The 19,452-nt window shown below is 39.7% G+C and overlaps 1 protein-coding gene across 1 annotated transcript; it reads right to left on the bottom strand.

Annotated features, from left to right (window-relative positions):
- Positions 1-837: 837 nt before the first annotated feature.
- On the bottom strand, positions 838-19,440 carry PEX3 (peroxisomal biogenesis factor 3). The gene is made up of 12 exons (XM_040060404.2): positions 19,318-19,440; positions 10,793-10,924; positions 9,345-9,426; positions 7,755-7,798; positions 6,547-6,671; positions 5,151-5,217; positions 4,998-5,052; positions 4,574-4,730; positions 4,196-4,266; positions 3,280-3,402; positions 2,018-2,114; positions 838-1,631 (listed from the first exon to the last, which is right to left on the bottom strand). The coding sequence occupies exons 1-12, from the start codon at positions 19,388-19,390 to the stop codon at positions 1,548-1,550; spliced, it is 1,110 nt and encodes a 369-aa protein (XP_039916338.1). The 5' UTR covers positions 19,391-19,440; the 3' UTR covers positions 838-1,547.
- Positions 19,441-19,452: the final 12 nt, after the last annotated feature.

The raw sequence follows: 19,452 nt of genomic DNA, 5'->3' as shown, positions 1-19,452 counted from the left end.
TGGGGGGGGGAAACAGGCACTAGACTTTAAGAGACAAAGAATAAAGCTTAAGCTCATGTTCAAATGCGCATAAATCAGTTGTACACCCTCTTTAATGCAAGAAATTTACCTTCCACAAAACTGCGTGGTAAAAACTGACAGTTTTAGAGAAAAGAATATACTTTTTTCCAGGTGTGCTTAACTTGTAGCTGGCAGTTTCAGCTGAGTAGGGCAAGAACAGGCCTGTAAGGGTTAGGAATCCATTACAAATGCATACAGGCAATGCATATGTACATTGTAATTTCTCATCATGGAAGTAATTAATTTTACATTTTCTTATTCTTGAGTAACTCCATCCATTATTGGGACATGAGTAGTAAACTGGGAGAGGGTTGGGTTTTTATATTTTGTATAATTTTACATGGGTAAAACTCACCTCTTCAAAGGTTTACAGCCTTTGTTTATACACAGTTACCAGGGTGCTGCTGTGGACTATTAAACAAAACACATACTTCAGTGACTAACTTTTGAAAAAAAGAGAAATAATGAGGAGGTGCTGGGGATTTTGAACTTTGCCAAAGCAACATTTTAAGCAGAGAATAGACTGCATCCAACTTGAAAAATTTCCAAACTCAGCATGTGTCATGATTTGTAGGGATAGACACACAAGGTGGAACTTGGAAAGAGGAGGAGACAAAGGACAACAAAAAGCATGAATTATTTGTTTCAGGGTAGAGACTGAAGGTTTATTCTCCCTGAGTAATGTTGGTGAGTGCAAAATTAGTACTAAGTCAGGATTTTGAGTAAGTGGCCAGGTCATTCTCTTCCCTCCTAGTACTGTTAATACACACACAAATGATACATTAAATTATTTTATTACAATACAGACAGTTGGGCTCAAAATTAATACAAATTAAGATAAAATATTTACAAGGTAATGTGTACAGTGTAGCTGTTTGAACAGCATAAACAAGAGAATGTCTAAAAACCCACATTCCTTTAATATTAAGTAACAGAGAGCAGACCCCCAGCTTGTTCAGGAAGACCATGCATCCATGGGCAAAGGCCCTCTGAAGAATGAGGGACTTTGGAGCAAGACTTGCAAAGTTAAGGGGAAAAAGGTTTACTTTATAGAAATAAAAATCTGGGGGAAGAAGAAAAAAGTATTACTTCATTCTGCTGCTCTGTGTTATTTTTAGATCACTACCATTAGTTCTTCCCAAAATTAACATACCTGAGGGGAAAAAAAAAAGGGGGGTTTTAGTAAGTTGCTGTAATACTGCCACCAGATGCCTTTTAGATGCAATAAATAAGACTCAAGGAATTATCAAAGAGTTTAACCACTTTTTTAACAGAAATGTTTTTACTTATGTTTCTTTCAACAAGAATATTTTTAATGGGTGAAACATAATTTGGTTAGAAGAAAATATGGGCTCACTCCTACTTTCCTCAGAGTGCTCTTTCTGCTGCTCTGCCACTCCTACACCATTATAAAATTAACCCAAGTCTCATCAGTAGTCACCAGGGATTTGTTATAAATACACCATCCATTTGTAAAAATGTGCAGGTCATTTCTCTAGTTGCTGAGGGGTACTAAAAGCTTCATAAACATTAGCAGCAAAATCTTTCACTTGTTCCATCATCAGCAGGTCCTGGAAGAAATGTATAAAATAAACTTCCTTAATCAAACATATTCCCCACTATTCTGCCCGTGCTGTAGTACAGAATTCCTAAAAAAAAAAGCACCTGGCATTCCCACAAGCACAACTCAAACTTCTTACTTTAGAATGGTTTAGGAGCAGACCTGGAAGTAGACCCAAGGCAAGACAAGTTTGTGCTTCTGCAAGGTTCAGCAGAAGAAAGAAGTTCTAGAAAAACAGTGTAGTTTTGGAAGATACGAATTGACAAAAAGTTTGTTATGGCAATTGATTACAATTTATTTTTAAAACCACTGAAATTAAACAAATTATTAGAAAGAAATATACAATGTTAATTTCAAGATTTTACTTGGGATATTGTAAATAAGGTAGATTCTTACCTGAACAAAATGACTGGGTGTTTCACTGCATACTGAATGAATCTGTCCATTTATTATTGGAATTATCTTGGCTAAAGGAAGACTGACACTGGAAAGACTAGGAAAGAACAAAAAATATTGACGTGCTCTGACACAGATGAAGCCACTGAACTGTGATTATAGAATTCTAAGTAATTACCACTTAAAAAAGTAAGAATTGAAACGAGTGAAACTAAAATGTATGGATGAAGGTGTTTTTCTCCATATCGAGGCTTTCCTTTAATACAGAGAAGTACCAGTTCAATTCCAGTTCATGTTCCTATTGCACAGTTTCACACTTGCTTCTTCTGCAAGAGAATTTGGTTTAATCAGAGTATTTACATGTGGATGGAAGTAGACTAGTCACAGAAGTGCCTGTCTACAATTTCATGCTATTCAAACTAAACCAGGCTTAGGCAGATAGCCAAACTACAGACTTTGGGGTATTTTAAGTGATGTAAATAGTATATATTTAAATTAAAACATAACTCTCTGAAAGCCAATACTTACTAAAATAAACATAAACCCAGCTATCATTCCAGGTTTTAATTTTATTATTTGAGAAATAATATTTCAAGGATTCGTACCCAGCTTTTGGATTTGTAATGCTCTCACCACACTGCTTAAAACCAAAGTTAACTTCAAAATAAAATAAAAGCTATTTTTAAACATATTTCAAGGAGGATGTAGAAAATCCTGAATGTTACTGCATTTTATCTGCATACCAGTGAAACCTAAAGCTCCAAGGGCTGCTTTGGCTCCCTGTCACTGGAGGACCAGGACAATGCCCAGCTCCCTTCCCTGGGAGCCACAGTAAGTGGTGGAGGCTGGGGTGCTCGGGGCTCACGGGCTGCAGGGGAGGGCTCTCCTCACAGCCTCATGCAGCTGGACTCTGCCAGGAGCCACTGCCAGAGGGTAAAGCCTCCCCAGCCCCAAAGACACTCTGCCTGCACCCAGGCAAGAAGTGGAAGGTGCAGGGCGGCTGATCTCTACTTCTACGTCTGCAAGCGATGGTGGGAAAAAACCTCACCTAATTCTCGTGTTTTTATGGGCAGGAGGAAACATGAATCCTCCTAGCTGCCTACTTGGCCAAAGTGAGGAGAATGCAGTGATCCTTGAAGAGTGAGAAGCAGAATATTTCCAGCACAAGAACTCCAAGGCAGGAAAATCCAGAGCCTTTTTGGAATTCACTGTGTACCCAAAGCATTACTGAGATGCAAACCACAACAAAAGAAAACATTTACCTATGTACAGAGCTGTTTTGAGAAAGGTCCTTTTCAGTAGGTCTAAAAAATTCTGCCATATTGTCCAGCAGTCGACTGAACCCTCTATTTAAACATGTGCTTAAAACTGTACTGAAGTCTGGACTGAAAAGAAAAAAATAGAAAAAAAAAGTTTTTATTCCTGGGTTTATTTTTTTCAAACTAAAAAGCCCTGCAAGTATTCAGTGCTACAGGTGTGCTTCCCCTTATGGGGGATGTGTGAGCCAGAGAAATACAACTACCACCTCATGAAACACCAGCTCCCTCAACAACCTGAACTCTACCCTAAGAGTACTAAAGCCCAGATAAATCTGAAGCATTCCTCACTTCTCTTTCTTACTAAGTAATAACATAGAAGGGACTTAAAGTGCCCCACATCCGTAGCAGCTAAACTGTAAGAATAATTTGACATTTGTCTCAATTCCCTCATATCCTGTGTTTATTATAGCAGCCTCACTTTTACCAGCTCTCTGGTTAAAGGACACATACAACCACCCTCAAAACCATGCATTCAAAATAAATTCCAATAAACCAAAACTAGTGTTCACTTTATCAAAGCAAATAAATCCAATAAAATGACTCTCAATTTATCCTGCTTTAGCAGAAGAGAAGTACTCCTCTGTTCTTACATAACTACAGAGGGGTGAGGAAGAGATAATAGGTCTGATTGCCAAGGACATCCTGGGTATCTCATTAAGGCAGCATTATTTCTTTAAAAGTTTCAGGGCTCACAAATTTTGAAAATCCCAGCCTACACCTGATAAATATAAAAATTTAATGCAGAATGGTCACATTTCTCAAATGAAAAGTTGTCAGCTTTTTGTATGAAAGTAATTGTCTTACACAAACAATAGTTTTGAGGAGGAGTTTAATGTGAATACAGTATATTTCTCTATACCTTTCTAGCATATCTCTAGTTTCATTCAGTAATTTAATTGTAGCAATGTCTCTTTCTGTGAGTCCACAGGCCTAGAAAAACCAAAGACACACTATTAGTAAGTGCCATCAGCAACCATAAGAATAAGAGTAGGAATAGAAAAGCTGAGTATCACGGGATTAAGTCAAGATGTACAGGTCAAATATAAAAGAAAATATTGTTGTGAATCAGATTCCTTAAAATTTGTGTTTTAAATGATCACTGTACGATTTTTAACAAAAACAATACTAGCAGTACTACAATTCTGTTATGCACCCATCCTTCTCCAAAACCTTCACCCCCTCCCCCCAAAAAAAAGCAGAATGAAAAAAGGTAGGTGAAAGGAATTGAATTGGGTACCTGGCTAGCCAAGGGGTTTTCTTCATCTGGCATCAGATAATGACATAAGGGAGAGTAAGATGTAATCTGATCCGAATCTTTATGTTCCACTACTTCCCTGATATCTTTAAGTTTCTGTTCCAGCTCCAGAAGAGACAGGGTCTGCTTAAGGGAAATACTGGAAAGGGAAACGACTACATTGTTGGTTACAAAATGAGTAATGCTGCTTTCTCTTTCTACCAATAACATATTTACAAGTAACAAGACTCCAATCAGCTCTGTGGGTTTGCAGTGGCAGACACAGCCTGCTATAATTAAAGCATTGTTTTGAAAAAGTCAATATGCCTGCTTTTTCCACCCCCCAATTCTTATAAAACTCTTTATTTTGGGAACAGTCATCACAGTAAAACTTAAAAGCTAACCACAGAGAAATACAGGCTCTTACCTTCCAAAAACTTTATGCACAGCTTGTTTAACAATAGTTATTAACTCAGTCAGTCCTAAAAGGAAGAAAATAAAAATTACTCTAATTATTTGTTCAAGTCCCCCCAAAAAAGTAGAATTTTTAAGTATAGTTAGTTCATAACAAGCACCATACCATCTCCTAAAAGGTGCTGAATGCTTGATAAATATTGCTGCTGGACTTCAGGGGGAGCTAGCGGTGTCTGTGGGGGGAAAAAACCCAACAGTTCTGTAACATGTCAACAGTAGAGAACAATACAAAAATAATTAAAAAAATCATTTCCTTAATCTTTGTAATACTCTTCAGCAAACAGATTGCCACACTCCCTTCAACTTTGTACTGACTCTTCCTGCCCAACAACCCCCGGATCTGTCATAAGTCTTCTGGCATTCTTTTCTTCAGATCTATACAGATCTCTCTTCCATCTTCAGTGGCACAGAAAAATCTTTCACTTTTCATTCCCTTAAAGGAAAGTCTCTTAAAAACCTGCACTGCAGGTGAAACTATACTCTCTACCACAACAGAAATTAAATCTAGTGGAGCAGGTTATTTATGCTGAAACCCTATAAAAGCTTATATGACAGAAAAGAAGTTTTCAGAAACCAAGACAGGATTCCTGTTTGTCCCAATGAAATGCCTCACAGTTGGCCCTGTCAACCCACTTATCTCCTGAGAAACTAACAGAAAGGAAGCAAACTCATCTCGCCCTTCTAAAACAGCTTTCAGGTTTTACAAAATGAAGTACTACCTCAGACAACTCTAGCCTTGCTATTGAAAGCTTTTCTCCATCCTGCCTTGAGATGCTGTTCCTTGACTCTCAGCCTCTCAGCAGGAGCTATCACAGGGGGGCAGATGAGAACTAATCAGCTTGTATCCATTATTTTTAGATGAGCCATTCAGCAACTTGCAGGTCCCACTCTCTACAATGGGTACTTGCTTACTGGGGGAGTGATCTATTTTTATTGAGCAGTGATAGACTATATCAACAAAAATCAGCTCTTCCACCTTGCTTGTCCCCACCAACAGACATTTAGGGAGATGGCCTTTTGGAGTTAAACCAAATAGTCAAAATTTCAAAGACAACATTTTTCTTCTTTAATCTCAGAAAAAATTAACTGGAGGAATTTAATGGATGTACTAGGAAGACCTAATAATATATATACCTTTACCTATATATCTTGAATCTTGCACACAGTATTACCACTTGACAAAAAATCAAAGCAAAGAAATAATTTCATGTTGGTGTTTAGACAGAAAGCAGCCTTCTTCAAGCAAAACAAATGCAGACAAAAGGCATTCTCCAATATTGCTGGTATTCAGGTAAGCAACTGTATCACCACATCATCCAAATTTAGCTGCTATTAAAGGACATCAATATATCATACTGCCAGTAATGCTTCCACGTACCCCACTCTTGTAACGAGCCCTGGTTTCATTCCAACAGTCCTAAGTCCCTTTTCATCTCACCAAATAATCCTTTCCCTTCCAAGGAAGCCCAAGTCCTACCTCTAAACCGAAGCAAGACACTTACTGTGCCATTCTTGCTGAGCGCGGCGTTATCCAGGTAGATGTAGCCGCCAATGATGTTTAACTGCACGCGCAAGAGAACCACGAGCATACAGGTGCTGTACACAGCGACAATGCTGCGTGTGAAACCTTGGGAACACAAAACAGAGCGACTGCAAAGTCAGGGAAATAAGGATGAGTCAAGGGGAGAGAGAGAGTGCTCTCCAAGACTCCCAAGTGCTGATTACTTTTAAATATGTGGTCACATTTCTCTCACTGGTTGTCATAACATGTTTTCACAACACACACCCAAGATGGTCATGAGTCTAATGTGCTGGATCTACATCTAAAGTGTCCCATTTAAAGTCCTATATTAATATAATTTTGCACATTACACAAGTTCTTTCGAGAAAATAAAAATCATACAAGCTGTTCCAGAAGGAAAATGTTTATTGTCAAATCATCTTTCTTCATTACGTCAGGAAATACAGTCTGTGTTAGTTAGCCCTCACCATGCAATTCAGACAGGACTGCAGCTTGTCAAAAATGGTACCTAAGACAGAAGCAGCTAAGATCTAAAGAAGGAAAATTAAAATCTGCTACCAGCCAGTAGGCAATGAGGATGTATAGAAGAAGCATCATGAATAGATACAGAAGGGAAGAAAGAAGTCAGATCAAAAGTAGGATCTGTAAAGGTGTTATGAAAAGGAGAAAAAAAACAAAAGGAAGCAAAGACATAACGGTAGAATTTCACTGCATAATTATCTCAGTTTACTTTTTTCTTCCTTTCCACCAGCCAAAAAAAACAGATGATCCAAAGGCTTCATGACCACTGCTACAGTGGTTCTCTTCAACAGGCTCAAAAAGAGGGAACTGCTGGCCATGTAAGGGCAGACGTACATTTCTGATTGAATTTCTATTACATCCAGCATAGAATTTCTGAAACTAGTTTCATTTTATTGCGATGGCCCAGAAAGGTCTCATGAAGTTTATTGAGTAGAGTAGCAGGAAAGCCAATACAATTCCTCACCTTGGTCTTCCCATGGGGCTAAGAAAAGTTCCTTTATGAAAAGTTTTGGGGGTGCAGGGGTAAAGAGGAGGTTTGCCATGTGTGTTACACTATCTTCATATCTACTGCAACAATCCAGTATAAAGTTCATTTTAAATGCTGTGAAAGACATTTTAAATCTACACTAAATAATTATGCAGATGTAATATTTCATTTCCACTTACTTATAATCTTTAAATCCTCCCATATTTCTAACTTGTTTGCTGGCCTGTGGGAAAAATAAATGGAAATATTAAGAATTATATTTTACTTGGAAATTAATAATTATGTTAAATGACATAGCAGTGCTCTAAGGTGAACTTATTTAGATACCATAATTATTCAAATCATACCCAGGTCTGTATCTCATTCAAGAAAGGCCTCGTTCAAGAAAGCAGTATACAAGCAACACACTATAAAGGCATAGAAAAGGTATTCAAACTTTAATGCATGAATGTAGCATTTAGTGATGTCAATTACACACTTAATTATGTGATCAGTTTTGAGTTACTACAGTATGCAGTCAAAAAAAGCCACTGATGGTATAAAGTGGCCTTTTCTGGGGCCTTGAATCTCTGTTTTCACAAGGGTTGTTGGAACTCAGAGGTACATGAATGTACCCCTATGCTGTTTCAACTGGTCAAACAGTTTAGAGACAGAAGGTGTATCTTGATAAAAGAATGCTTGCTACAGAGAACAAACTAAGGTATTATACGTCTTCACCACTGAACAAAGGATTACAGACTATTTCCTGCACAGTTGAGATGACATAGCTGGTGATTCACAAGCTCTTTTGTTCATTCAGTTTAATTTTTTCATTGAATAAGACTTCTATTATGATAAATACATTAATTCCATTAAAATTAACCTTTCTCAAATTCTTGTTGCTTGGGGTAAATAATATTCAATAACAGTTGCAAATACTCAGAGTTTATTATAAAAACATCATTCAGGCTGCAATTCCCCCTTTAAATCAGGCTGCTCTGTTGTGGAAGTTTTTGGACTGAAAAAAAGCAGTGAATGAATTGGTAACCTATTAAATGCTGGACAGCTGAACTTCCAGCTGTATAAATAAACTAGCGGGAAGTAAACTAGAAACTGTCTAGAGTGAGTCAGAAATCCCGTGTTAATTGCCTACACAACACCCTTACTCTGTGCCATATGCCAAGCAATCTACATTTCAGGTATGCTATTATACACTTTATGCATTTTAAAACAGGTTATTTGTTCCTGCAGTCGTAAGGAATTCCAAGGTGTTTTTTGACAGGGAGGCATTTCTGTTAATGTATGACATGTCCCTGTTTGTTCTACTACAAAAAATAAAATTTAAAAAATTACTTCTCATCACTTACATGCATTTGCAATCTCATCTTGGATACTTTCCACTACTACTCACGTCTGAACTTGGTAGGATTACATAAACATTTTTACAAACACAACATCAACAACTCAGTCAAAATATTCTGTTCTGTTTAAGAGAGGACTAGATCCTCCAAGTACTTTTATCTACCTATCTTATAACCATTTCAACAGAAAACATGGCTCTCACTGCAGCACCTTAAAGGAAGTATTATTTCCTGTAATTTTTGGAAAATGCCAGCCATACCTATCAAAATACACCTAACGTGACAAAATATTTACATAGTGATTTCAAAAGACCTTAAGACTAATGATTCAATGGGACACTAAACCATAATTCTGCATACTCTCTACATTATATAATTTGAAAAAACCTTACTGTCAAAACAAGTTCAACACACTGAAGACAGTCTTACCTATTTTTAAGAAGAGATGTGAGACTCTCAGAGTTTAACTGATGCATTAAGGCATCCCTCAATGTTGGAAGCATTGACAGTACTGTTATTAAAAGAAAAAAACCAAACAATAAAACCTGTCAACATCAACAACAACAAAAAAATCATTATAAACCCATCCTCAGCTCACACTCAAGAGCTGCTACAGGATGTACAGCATGTACTTTGTTCAACAGGCAAAGCTGGGAGGACAAGCAAAATAGGAAACCCAGGGAGTGCTCAGAAGGAGAATAACCTGTGTGCCTCTCAGGAGCTGGGGCACAGTGCTGCCCTTATGTGACCATGTGGTTTTACTGGCTCCAGCTGCAGATGTGTATTCACATCCTGCATATACATGCCTCCAACTCCCCAGAAGAAAATCTGGCAAAAACCTACACTGCTGCATTTCTCCCAGTGAGAAGATAAAGATCCGAGGTTTGCTTTTTCCAGCAAGAGAACTGGAGAAAGGTTATGTTATAAATGAGAGAAAGCTAGTGGGAAAAAATCCTTTACTTTCAGAACAATGTCTGATCTGCTGTTATATGACAGGAACAGGAAAAGGAAAACATGATAAATACTAAGAACAAAGTATGTAAAAATCTTGTCAGGAATGCATGCTGCCAAACATAAGACACTTTGTATAAAGGAGGGCAAAGAAAAGCCCAGTTCTTGAAGCAAGATCACTCCCAGCAGTACAAAATGGAAAATATGGAAATTAAATACCATTTGGTCAGGGTAAACAGGTTGGACTTACAGCCACACAAGAAGCCATTACAAATTTCAACAGAAAAAGAAAATACTGCCTAATTTGTTTAATTAAAATAGTTTTGAATGGCCTGTATTTACAATGGCAAGGAATTTGTTAAAATTCTTCTCTGTCATCTCCTTTCCAAAAATCCTAAGACTGATGCTGTAAGAAAAAGTACTTTCACTTTTTGCTCTCCGGCTAGTCAGGTACCTTCTAATTGCGTAAGAAACTGATGAGCTGATGTGCTTCTTATTAAAAATTACCCACCAAGCTCTCCATGCAGCTCACTAACAATGTGCTATAATGAATAAAATAATCCTGCTGTAAATTCAGTATTGTTTGAATCTAAATGCTATTTCACATCTCATTACCACATGCAGTTTAAGGCAAAAGGGTCCTGAAGTGACAAAAAATTGTAGCCTGCATGTATACTTGTACATTTATTGATGGTAAGGGTTCAGATGTCTCCAAAAATCCCTTTAATCCTCTACTGTTCAGACCCTCTTAATGTGCAAAACAACTCTATTTATGCACCAATATTTAATTAAATTTTTGAATTTACCTACATTTCTTATTCCTCTTCCATCCCGACAATATGTATAGCATAAATCCCCAAATACCCCCTCCTTATATAAAACAGTAGCTATTTCCTCATCTTACCTGTCATATTTCCTCATCTTACCTGTCATATTGCACGTCCTCTGATTACTCTCAAAATGGTACTGCCTTCGTGCTTGGGCAATGTACTCAGCTGCCTCTCGTTCCTGGATTTCTCTGATTTTCTTCTGCCCATATTTTCCCAGTAAATAGACTCCTACAGAGAAATAGCCATATTAGAAGGTGGTTTTAAAAAGTGAGAAAGGTCCCTTAATCCCTTTATTTGATTTTAAAGCATAAGGATGCATAGTGGTTTTTGGGTTCTGGTTTTGTTTTGGTTTGTTTGTTTGTTTTTTTAATATGGGGGTCTTGAGTATTTTAATAATTATTGGCAAAGCAATACTCAGAAAGAATGTTTTAAAAATTAATTATAATGTTGAGGCTTATAACCTGAATCAGTAGAAGAAATTTTCCTGAAAAGAGGTAGCTTGCCATTTACATAAGACATTTTTGGTTCTACTGCAATGTGGGCAACCAGTACTCAAGAGACTGAAACAAAAAAGAGAAGCAATGTAGGGTAAGAAAAACAAAGAATAGAGAAAACAAATAGAGAAATGCATAGGTCTAGAGATGGATAAAAATTTAAAATTTTTAAAAGATATATTTCTAATATTAGCAGAAGTCAAGATCACATATGAGAAAAAATGCTATAGATCAACACTTCCTTCATTTATTCCTGAAACGTCTGTAGGAAGAACCTTAGTTTCAATGGGTCTTGACTTAGTTTCAATGGGGCACTTCTTTTTTTGCCACACCTGGTTCCTACTTTCCAGCCACTCTTCTCTTGAGGATCTGACGATCCCCCATCAGTCTCACTATCAATCGTCATTTCCATAAAGACACGCCAAAAATCTTTGCTTTGCATTTTCACCCCTTCCAACATACATCCCTCTGAAGTTTCCCCCAGCTGCTTGTCCCACATCACCAGGGGTTCAGATATCTATCCAGGCTGCCCACAGCCCTCTTCCCATCTTTTCTCATCTCTGCCCCCTTTTCTAAGCCATTCCTCAAGGTACCACCACACCTTCCAGGCTTATCCTTAGCACCTTTGCCCACTGCAGGCTGCTTTCCATGAATTTCTCCCCCTCCACCCAAGCCTTCTTATAGCACCTCCTGTGTGTCAGGTTCATCTGCTGCCTTCTGTATGCACTGGCAGCAGCAGTTTCCTGCCTAGGTGTGTAACCAGTGCTTCCCGTGTTCTCTCATGAAACACTTGGCGGGGGCACAGAGATTAGGGAGGAATAAACCCATGCAAGAAAAGTCTATTGTACAAGGTAATCATCTTCTGACCATGTGGACTAATGCTTCAGTTACTGAAGCTCCTCTACAGAGAGCCAGCTCCGAATCTGTCAGGTCAATAACAGCACACAGAAGAAATCTGAATAACAAATCAAGTATTTTTAATTTTTTTTCCTCAAAGTACTTCCTAAAGTTGTAAACACAAAGTTTTCGTCAAAGTTCAATTTTCACATTTAGAAGCCAATATTGGAACAAATGAGGCATTTAACAGTAGCTGAAAGCTGCAAGTTTCAAAACTAATTTTATTTTTAAAAACAAACAAACAAACAAACAAAAAACACAAACACACAAACCCCATAAATAAACTCAAACTTCCCAAGATTTTGAGTTCAGCTACATTTTTTAGGTTATTAAAACCTCCAAAATATTCCCCAAAGCTATCATCAGCATTTGAAAAGCCTTGTCAACTTTGTGCTACAATGTCCATAGTTGCAAAAAAAATCTGGGTGTTCATACCAGCATTATGTTCGCTCATAGGCAACTACAAGCCAGACCAGTCTGGAACAACCACAGTCACTTCCATTTCTCAAAAGCACCATAAAACTGAAACGTGTAAGTCTCTCCCTCACTTCAGCCTTTAGGCAGACTACCCATTTGCCACATGGGATAGTCACTTTATTAGATGCAAACTTTAATATTATGGGTCCATATACAAAAAATATGATTCTACCACTAAACTGTTAACAAAAACGAGACTTCACTAACAAGATTATTTTAATCTAAAATGTTTCCAATTCCTGCCAAGAAATCTATTTAGAATACAACTGTCAGGTTACTGATCTTTTTTTCAGCTAACCTACTGAAACAGAAACAATTTTTTTAGCATTAGTGATCAATTCTTGAACACAAAATTCTTCCAATCATTTTACTCCACTACATATTTCACATTACATTAACATACAGTGATTTGTCCAAATGACTACTTTTTTTTTACTTTCCCTACACCCCAAAATAAATCCTGTTAACTCCAGGTTTTGTAGCAGGAAAGTCCTAAATATAAAAAAAGACCCTCCCTGAATGTAGACAGGTCAGAGCAGACATGCAAACAGCTCAAAAAGAATCATGTGCGGGCCCTGGAGCAATGTTCAGGAGCAGCAGCTTTGAGACTGAGACAGCAAATTGCTTAACACTGCTTGTTCAGGCTGCGTTCCTACTCCGTACTCGGAGCTGCTGTGGCCTGTGAGAGTACAAAGTCGCAGTAGTTGTTATCCAGGTTTAACAAGGAGTCTCCAGATAAAAACACTTGTCTAATACCATACAACACCAGCTACTAAGTCTCATTTCTCCCTCCCTCCCCTGAACTAAGGTATAACTTTGACCCACTGTTAACAGATGTTGCTTAATCCAGGATTATCCTCTTTAGAACACAATGCATTAGAAGTTAACCAAAGGAAAAACAGAACCACCCACCCATCCACCTCAAGCAAAGCCAGCAAACAACAGAGAGCTTGAGGTCTGGCTGCCAGCAGCAGACTCTCTGTTACCAACTGCAAGCGCCTCTAAGTCGCCTGGAGGACACAGCACCTGTGAAACTCAGCTCTCAGCCGTGACAATGAACTTCGGCCCACTGCACTCATTCCTGAAAACAGCAGTGGAGCCTCTGCAAGTCTCTGGCTTATGAGACATTTCAAGGAGCTGCCAGCCAGGGGGTTGGCTTGCAGGAGTGTTTGCATTTTTCTTCAGGACAACCATGTGTATCTATATTAATATGGTGCATTAATTCAGAGGACTTGACAATAATACAGACTTCTTAGAAGTCAAAATCATCACGTGGAGCTGGAAGCAGAACCAGAGAAAGTCACATCCGAAACCTGCTAAGATGTCAAGTTGGCTAACAAACCTGTAAAAAACTAAGCTAACATTTTAAAACTTTCTTGTTATAAACATACAAAGCCAATATCAGCTTTTTATAATAACTAATATAACTTAGTTTTACCGCTCAGTATGGGATAGGAGGTCTGCAAAAAGCTGCAGCAGTAAGATTTACTCATGTCTAATTAGCTAAACAGTTGTATAGATGGGACTTCGTGCTGAATCTTCCCATATGTTTCACACAAAGCCAGGAATTAAGAAAATTCAGAAATAGTCAGGCTGTCCAGGAGATAATTCCTATGGAAACTTTTTTCTGTCTTCATCAAAATGTGAACTATACAACATATTATAGTCCCAACACGTCTGATTTGGAGGGGTTGAGAAACAGATGAGTGATAAAAACAACATCACCTGATGTCAGATCTTTCAAGAACAGGAACCTGAGTAAGGATCTCAAACTACAGCTCATACTATTTTACAACTGATCTAGAAAGTGAAATGTATTTACACATGTACTGGCTGTCTGTGCTGGATTTGACTGGGATAGAGTTAATCTTCTTCACAGTAGCTGGGAATTACAGTGTTGGTAATAGAGAGATGTTTTTGTAATTGCTGAGCAGGGCTCACACAAAGCCAAGGCCTTTTCTGCCTACCACAGCACCCTACCAGCAAGGAGGCTGGGAGTCACAAGGAGCTGGGAGGAAAGAGCCAGGACAGCTGATCCCAGAAGATCAGAGGGACATGCCACATCATAGGATGTCACCTCAGCAGTAAAATTAGGGGAATGCAGCAGGAGGAGGGAGCACTGTTCAGGGGCTGCTGGGCAATGGTCAGGTCTGATTCTCTCCCTCATCCCACCAGAGAAGGAAGGCGTGTATGTGTGTGTGTGGGTGAGTGAGTGGCTCTGTGGTGCTTTAGTTGCCGGCTGGGAAGCACCCTGGGGTCTACAGCAGCTATATCCTGTGGAAGCAACACTTTGATTTGAGATAAATATGCTCTAATTTGTCTCCATATCCCTCTTTGGCTGTAGCACTGTATAGTCTCTTCCCACCTAAATGTAAGTAATGCAAGAAGTTTACTAAGTCTGCAGGCTCTAGTAGCTTCCAAGAGGTAGGGTATTTCTCACATCATGTGAGAAATGGTGGCTTTCCTCTCCCTCAGCCCTTTCCTTTCTTCAAAAGTGGAATGGAGGGCTGAGCAGAAGAATGGGATAGGTAATTAGGAGGCATCAAGTTTTAAGGAAATCTCTTTTACAACCCTGAGTAACCTTTGCCTTCACTGCCATACTTACCTCAGGGAAAAAAAAAAAAAAAGGGGGGGGGGGGGCGGGAGGGGGGACGACACAACAATTTCAGTTTTAAGAATTTTATTATGTAGAAATTGTGCTGACACACAGAAGCCTGCATCCTTCCAGGACACAAACAGCTCCCTAAGTTGTGGTCTGTCCTTATGTTCAAGCAAGCCATGCATCAAGGGACATACAATTGTTCTGTTACGGTTGAAAACCATCTTTAAAACATACAGGCACTAAAGCCTTATTCCCTTGGTAACACTGAGTCCCACCAGAATGTATTTAGTGCCCCTGTGCTTACTCACAAAACAAGCCAACTTTCCCTGCTAAGCAGAGAGATTTCTGAACTGAAATACTTTTTCTGCAAGCCAAAGGTTGCAACAGATAAAATTCAGCAATAATTAATGCACCACTGAAATCAGAACCATACATTGCAGACACACCCTGAGCTTGTTCTTCCACCACAGTGACAGAATTTCAATGGTGAATCATTTTGTAATACTTACTGAAATCTACCTTGAATGCTGAGCACCGAGATAAAAACTACTTTAATCAAACTATCCAACAGACACGTGAACCTGAACCTGATGTGTCCTTGCAGCTCCATCATGCTCTCTCTCTACTTTCCAAATTTCTAGTGGGTTTGATCCCAGACCACTAGATTTTGCTTGCTAGAAGAGATTTAAGTCTTTTCAGTATGCAGAGTATTTTATATTGTTAAAGAAACAACTTCTAAAGAAAGGGTTTGTACAGAGTCTTTGCTAAGGTGAGGCCTTCTCAGCCCCACTCTGTGGTTAAGGGGAAGTTACATGTATTTTTCAGTTGCTTTTCCCCTCAGTTTGAGCTCTTATTTTGTGAGATTTGTATCTTCATAAGCAGTAAAATCTGTTGTAGTGTTGGGATTGAGAGAAATTGCACCAAGAATGACAGCCACTGATAACACACATGGAATCCACTTCAATAAAGGGAGGAAAAGTTACCAACCAACTCTGATTTTGGTGCAGTAATTCAGCATCACAACACTGATACAATACTGTACCAGTAATAATGTAGAAACTCTTCCATACTGTCTAATGAATCATTAAATAGTCACATTAATCTCTGACCATGTGCCAGTTAAGGACTTAAAATCAATAAATTTTGTGATGTGCCATTTTCCCTGTTATATCCTCCTTCCCGGAAAATGCACCTGCAGCTCTTAAAAATACACCACAGAAATGCAGATTCCAGGCTTTGCTATTAAATCAGCAGATTTGGATGCTTTCCTTAAATCATTCAGCCACTTCCAAATATTGTGTCTTCAATTCAAAGCAGTGTGTAAAGCTGCATTCCATCTTTCAAGACCTGGCAGTATTTTCTGGAGGGCCCAGCAGGGAACCCAGAGTTCTGATTCACTGGTGGTGGCATTACCATAGCTTGTGGAGTATTTTTAAGGTCTGATCCCTAACTATGTAGATGACCAAAGCACTCAATATTCAGCAGCTGAACAGCTATAAAGCAGCACTCTGCAGTAATTCACTCCACCCCCTGCATCCCTTAAAATACCGTGGTGCAAAGTCGCCACTGTTGGCAGCTAATGATGTCCACCTGCTTGTGGAAGCCCAGATGTACTTCAGTCTCAAATACATAAAGATCCAATTCTTTACAGTCCTCAAATACTACATGGCCTGAAGAAATAGATGATTGATCCATGCTGCTGAAAATGACATCATAGTTTAATATTTTCTGTCAGAAGTTGAAATGCTTATTACAGAATGAGCATCTTGTGTTGCTTTGTTTTTACGGTGTTTTTTTTTGTTTGTTTTGGTTTTTTTTGGTTTTTTTTGGTAATTCTTTAAATTACATTATTTTAATCTATAATTATTATTTTAAGCACACTTCATCCAGTCAGTAGCATTTTAGTGAAAATGACACTGAGCTGTATATAAACAACACCAATCATAAGGGAAAAAACTGCAAACTCAGTTATGTTAGGTTGGTTTGCAGGCTGGCAGAAACCAGTTTATACATGAGGAATTTAAGATTTCAGGCTATGAAAGCCACAAGTTCCCAGGTATCTGCTTCCCAACTTGGGGATTGATCCATGTTTATGCATTGAAACTGGGAGAATGGATTTTTTACTATTCCTATTTGTCCATCCACCACTCTCACACAGACAGTTGAAGGGTGTTGGGATTCTGGAAACCTTAAGATTTTGGTATATAGTAATATATGTGAGGCAAGACGGAGACTTTGGGGTGGAGGTTACTTGTTCATTTTTTACTTTCTTCTTCCTGGGTTTGGGTGGTTTTCTGTAATTGTTTGATAAAGTCCACATTGCAGAGTTTAAGTGGTTAGTTACTGGGTTTAAAGTAAAAATAATTTAGGTGGTATTTCACAAATGGTCTTGAAAAGACCTTGTAGAGATAGAGAGGTACTCAATTTTACATCTTGTTAACTAGAGGTACTGCAGAACTCACGGCTTGTGAGACTGTAATATAGATAAGATTAATAAACATCTAAGTCCGAACTTGAACTTCATCTCTCGTGCTATTAATCCCGACCTTGGCAGAAAAAGAAGCCAGATCTGTCACAGAAGAGGAAGGAGAACCAGGTGACAGCCTGGTTCCAGGTGACAGCCTGGTGTGTAAATCTGTTTACTTAACATGGTGGGCTGCAAGTGTGGTGGTAAACATGACAGTGCTGCACTCACAGAGCCACAAAACCTGCAGGCGAGGGGGAGAACTGGAGGAGCAGTCTGACCAGTACTGCAGTAACCATCACCCAGCCTATTATCATGGATTAATTGGCACTCTTTGGAAAACCGCAGAAGGAATTAATGATGAAAGAATGCAGACAACACAAGAACCAAGGCAAGCCTGACGTAAATGCAATTCACTTTCACAGGGGGCTTCACTTGAATGTATGACAAAATATACTGCAATGCCCTGTAGCCCTCAGAACATTCAACTGTTCAGGCAAGTTCCAGTTCTGTGTCATTTACATTGGATGTAAGTTCATTTGATGACTGAGTGCACAAAGACACAGCTGTGCATTTTGAGGAGTATCTATTCTCCAGCTGCATAGCTATGCATTTCACTGTTAAACAGAGAGACAGATCCAATGTGCTCTTTTAAATCCATTTCCAACTAAAAACAACCCAATAAAAACTTCAAGGGAAGGTGGAGTTTACTAGACCATAACCACCCTACAGGTACAACAAGAGCCTTAAGGGAGAAAGTGCTTGAATAACTAATGCAAATCCTCTCTGTGAAAGTTCTGTGTCTGCAACTAATCTATATTTGTCCAGAGAAGGGCAACAAAGCTGCTGAAGAGTCTGGAGCATATGTCCTACAAAGAGTGGCTGGCTGAGGGAGCTGGGGGTGTTTAACCTAGAGAAAAGGAGGCTCAGGAGAAGCCTTATCACTCCACAAATACCTGAAAGGAGATTATAGTCAGGTGGGCTTGGTCTCTTCTCCCGGTTAACAAGTGACAGAACAAGAGCACACAGTCATAGCATGTGCCAGGAGAGGTTCAAGTATGACATTAGGAGGAATTTCTTCACAGAACCGGCGATTAGACATTGGAATGGGCTGCCCAGGGAGGTGATGGAGTCACCGTCCCTGGTGGTGTTTAAGGAAAGACTGGATGTGGCACCTAGTGCCGTGGTCTAATTGGCAAGGTGGTGTTCGCTCACAGGCTGCACACCATGATTTTTTTTTTTTTCCCCCCCAATCTAATTGATTCTGTGATATTTGACAATTCAACGCGCAAGTTACATATGAAAGCGGAGGTTTTCTGCCTCCCTCCCAAAAGCAACACAAGTCTCACCCACGCTCGGCGCACTTCAATGTTGTTTCAAAGTAACGCGATCGCCCGCCGTGAGAGCACCCCGGCAACCCGAGCTCCCGTCTTTTAGGGTTTAAGGGACGACGCGCAGATTCCCTCCCGGTCCCGAGGGAAAGTCCTGCTGGCACCCGGGCTCTCCCGGCGGGAGCACGCCGGTGTCCCCAGGCGGGGCAGGGGCCGCGGCCCGGGGGCACGGAGCCTCTCCAGCCGGCGCGGGGCCCGCCTGGCCGCGGGGGGCTCCGAGGGCCAGGCACCGGCTCCGAGGGGGCTCGCCGCGTTCCCCCCGTATCATCGCCCCCGCCCCTCGACCGGGCACTCACCGCCAAGGAACGTGCCAAGGGCGAGGCATTTCTTCTTGTGCCTCTTAAGGAAACTCCAGAGCGACCGGAGCATCCTGCGAGCCTGGCGCGGCCCGGCCCGGCCCGGCCGCCCCTCGGGTCCCCGCGGCGGCGGAA

The sequence above is a fragment of the Hirundo rustica genome, chromosome 3 (assembly GCF_015227805.2).
Source record: "Hirundo rustica isolate bHirRus1 chromosome 3, bHirRus1.pri.v3, whole genome shotgun sequence".
In the NCBI taxonomy this organism is placed as follows: domain Eukaryota; kingdom Metazoa; phylum Chordata; class Aves; order Passeriformes; family Hirundinidae; genus Hirundo; species Hirundo rustica.
Note: the sequence above shows the minus strand (reverse complement) of the source record. Positions and strands in the feature narration are given on the sequence as shown.

Bases quoted from the DNA above. Each gene is read 5' to 3' on its own strand.
- PEX3 (XM_040060404.2), bottom strand. From the start codon at position 19,390: ATGCTCCGGTCGCTCTGGAGTTTCCTTAAGAGGCACAAGAAGAAATGC. The intron at 3,403-4,195 runs GTATAGAGAAAT...TTTTCTTTTCAG, and splicing joins ACTAGAGATATGCTAGAAAG to TCCAGACTTCAGTACAGTTT. The intron at 2,115-3,279 runs GTAAATGTTTTC...GTTCTTTCCTAG, and splicing joins CAAAACAGCTCTGTACATAG to TCTTTCCAGTGTCAGTCTTC.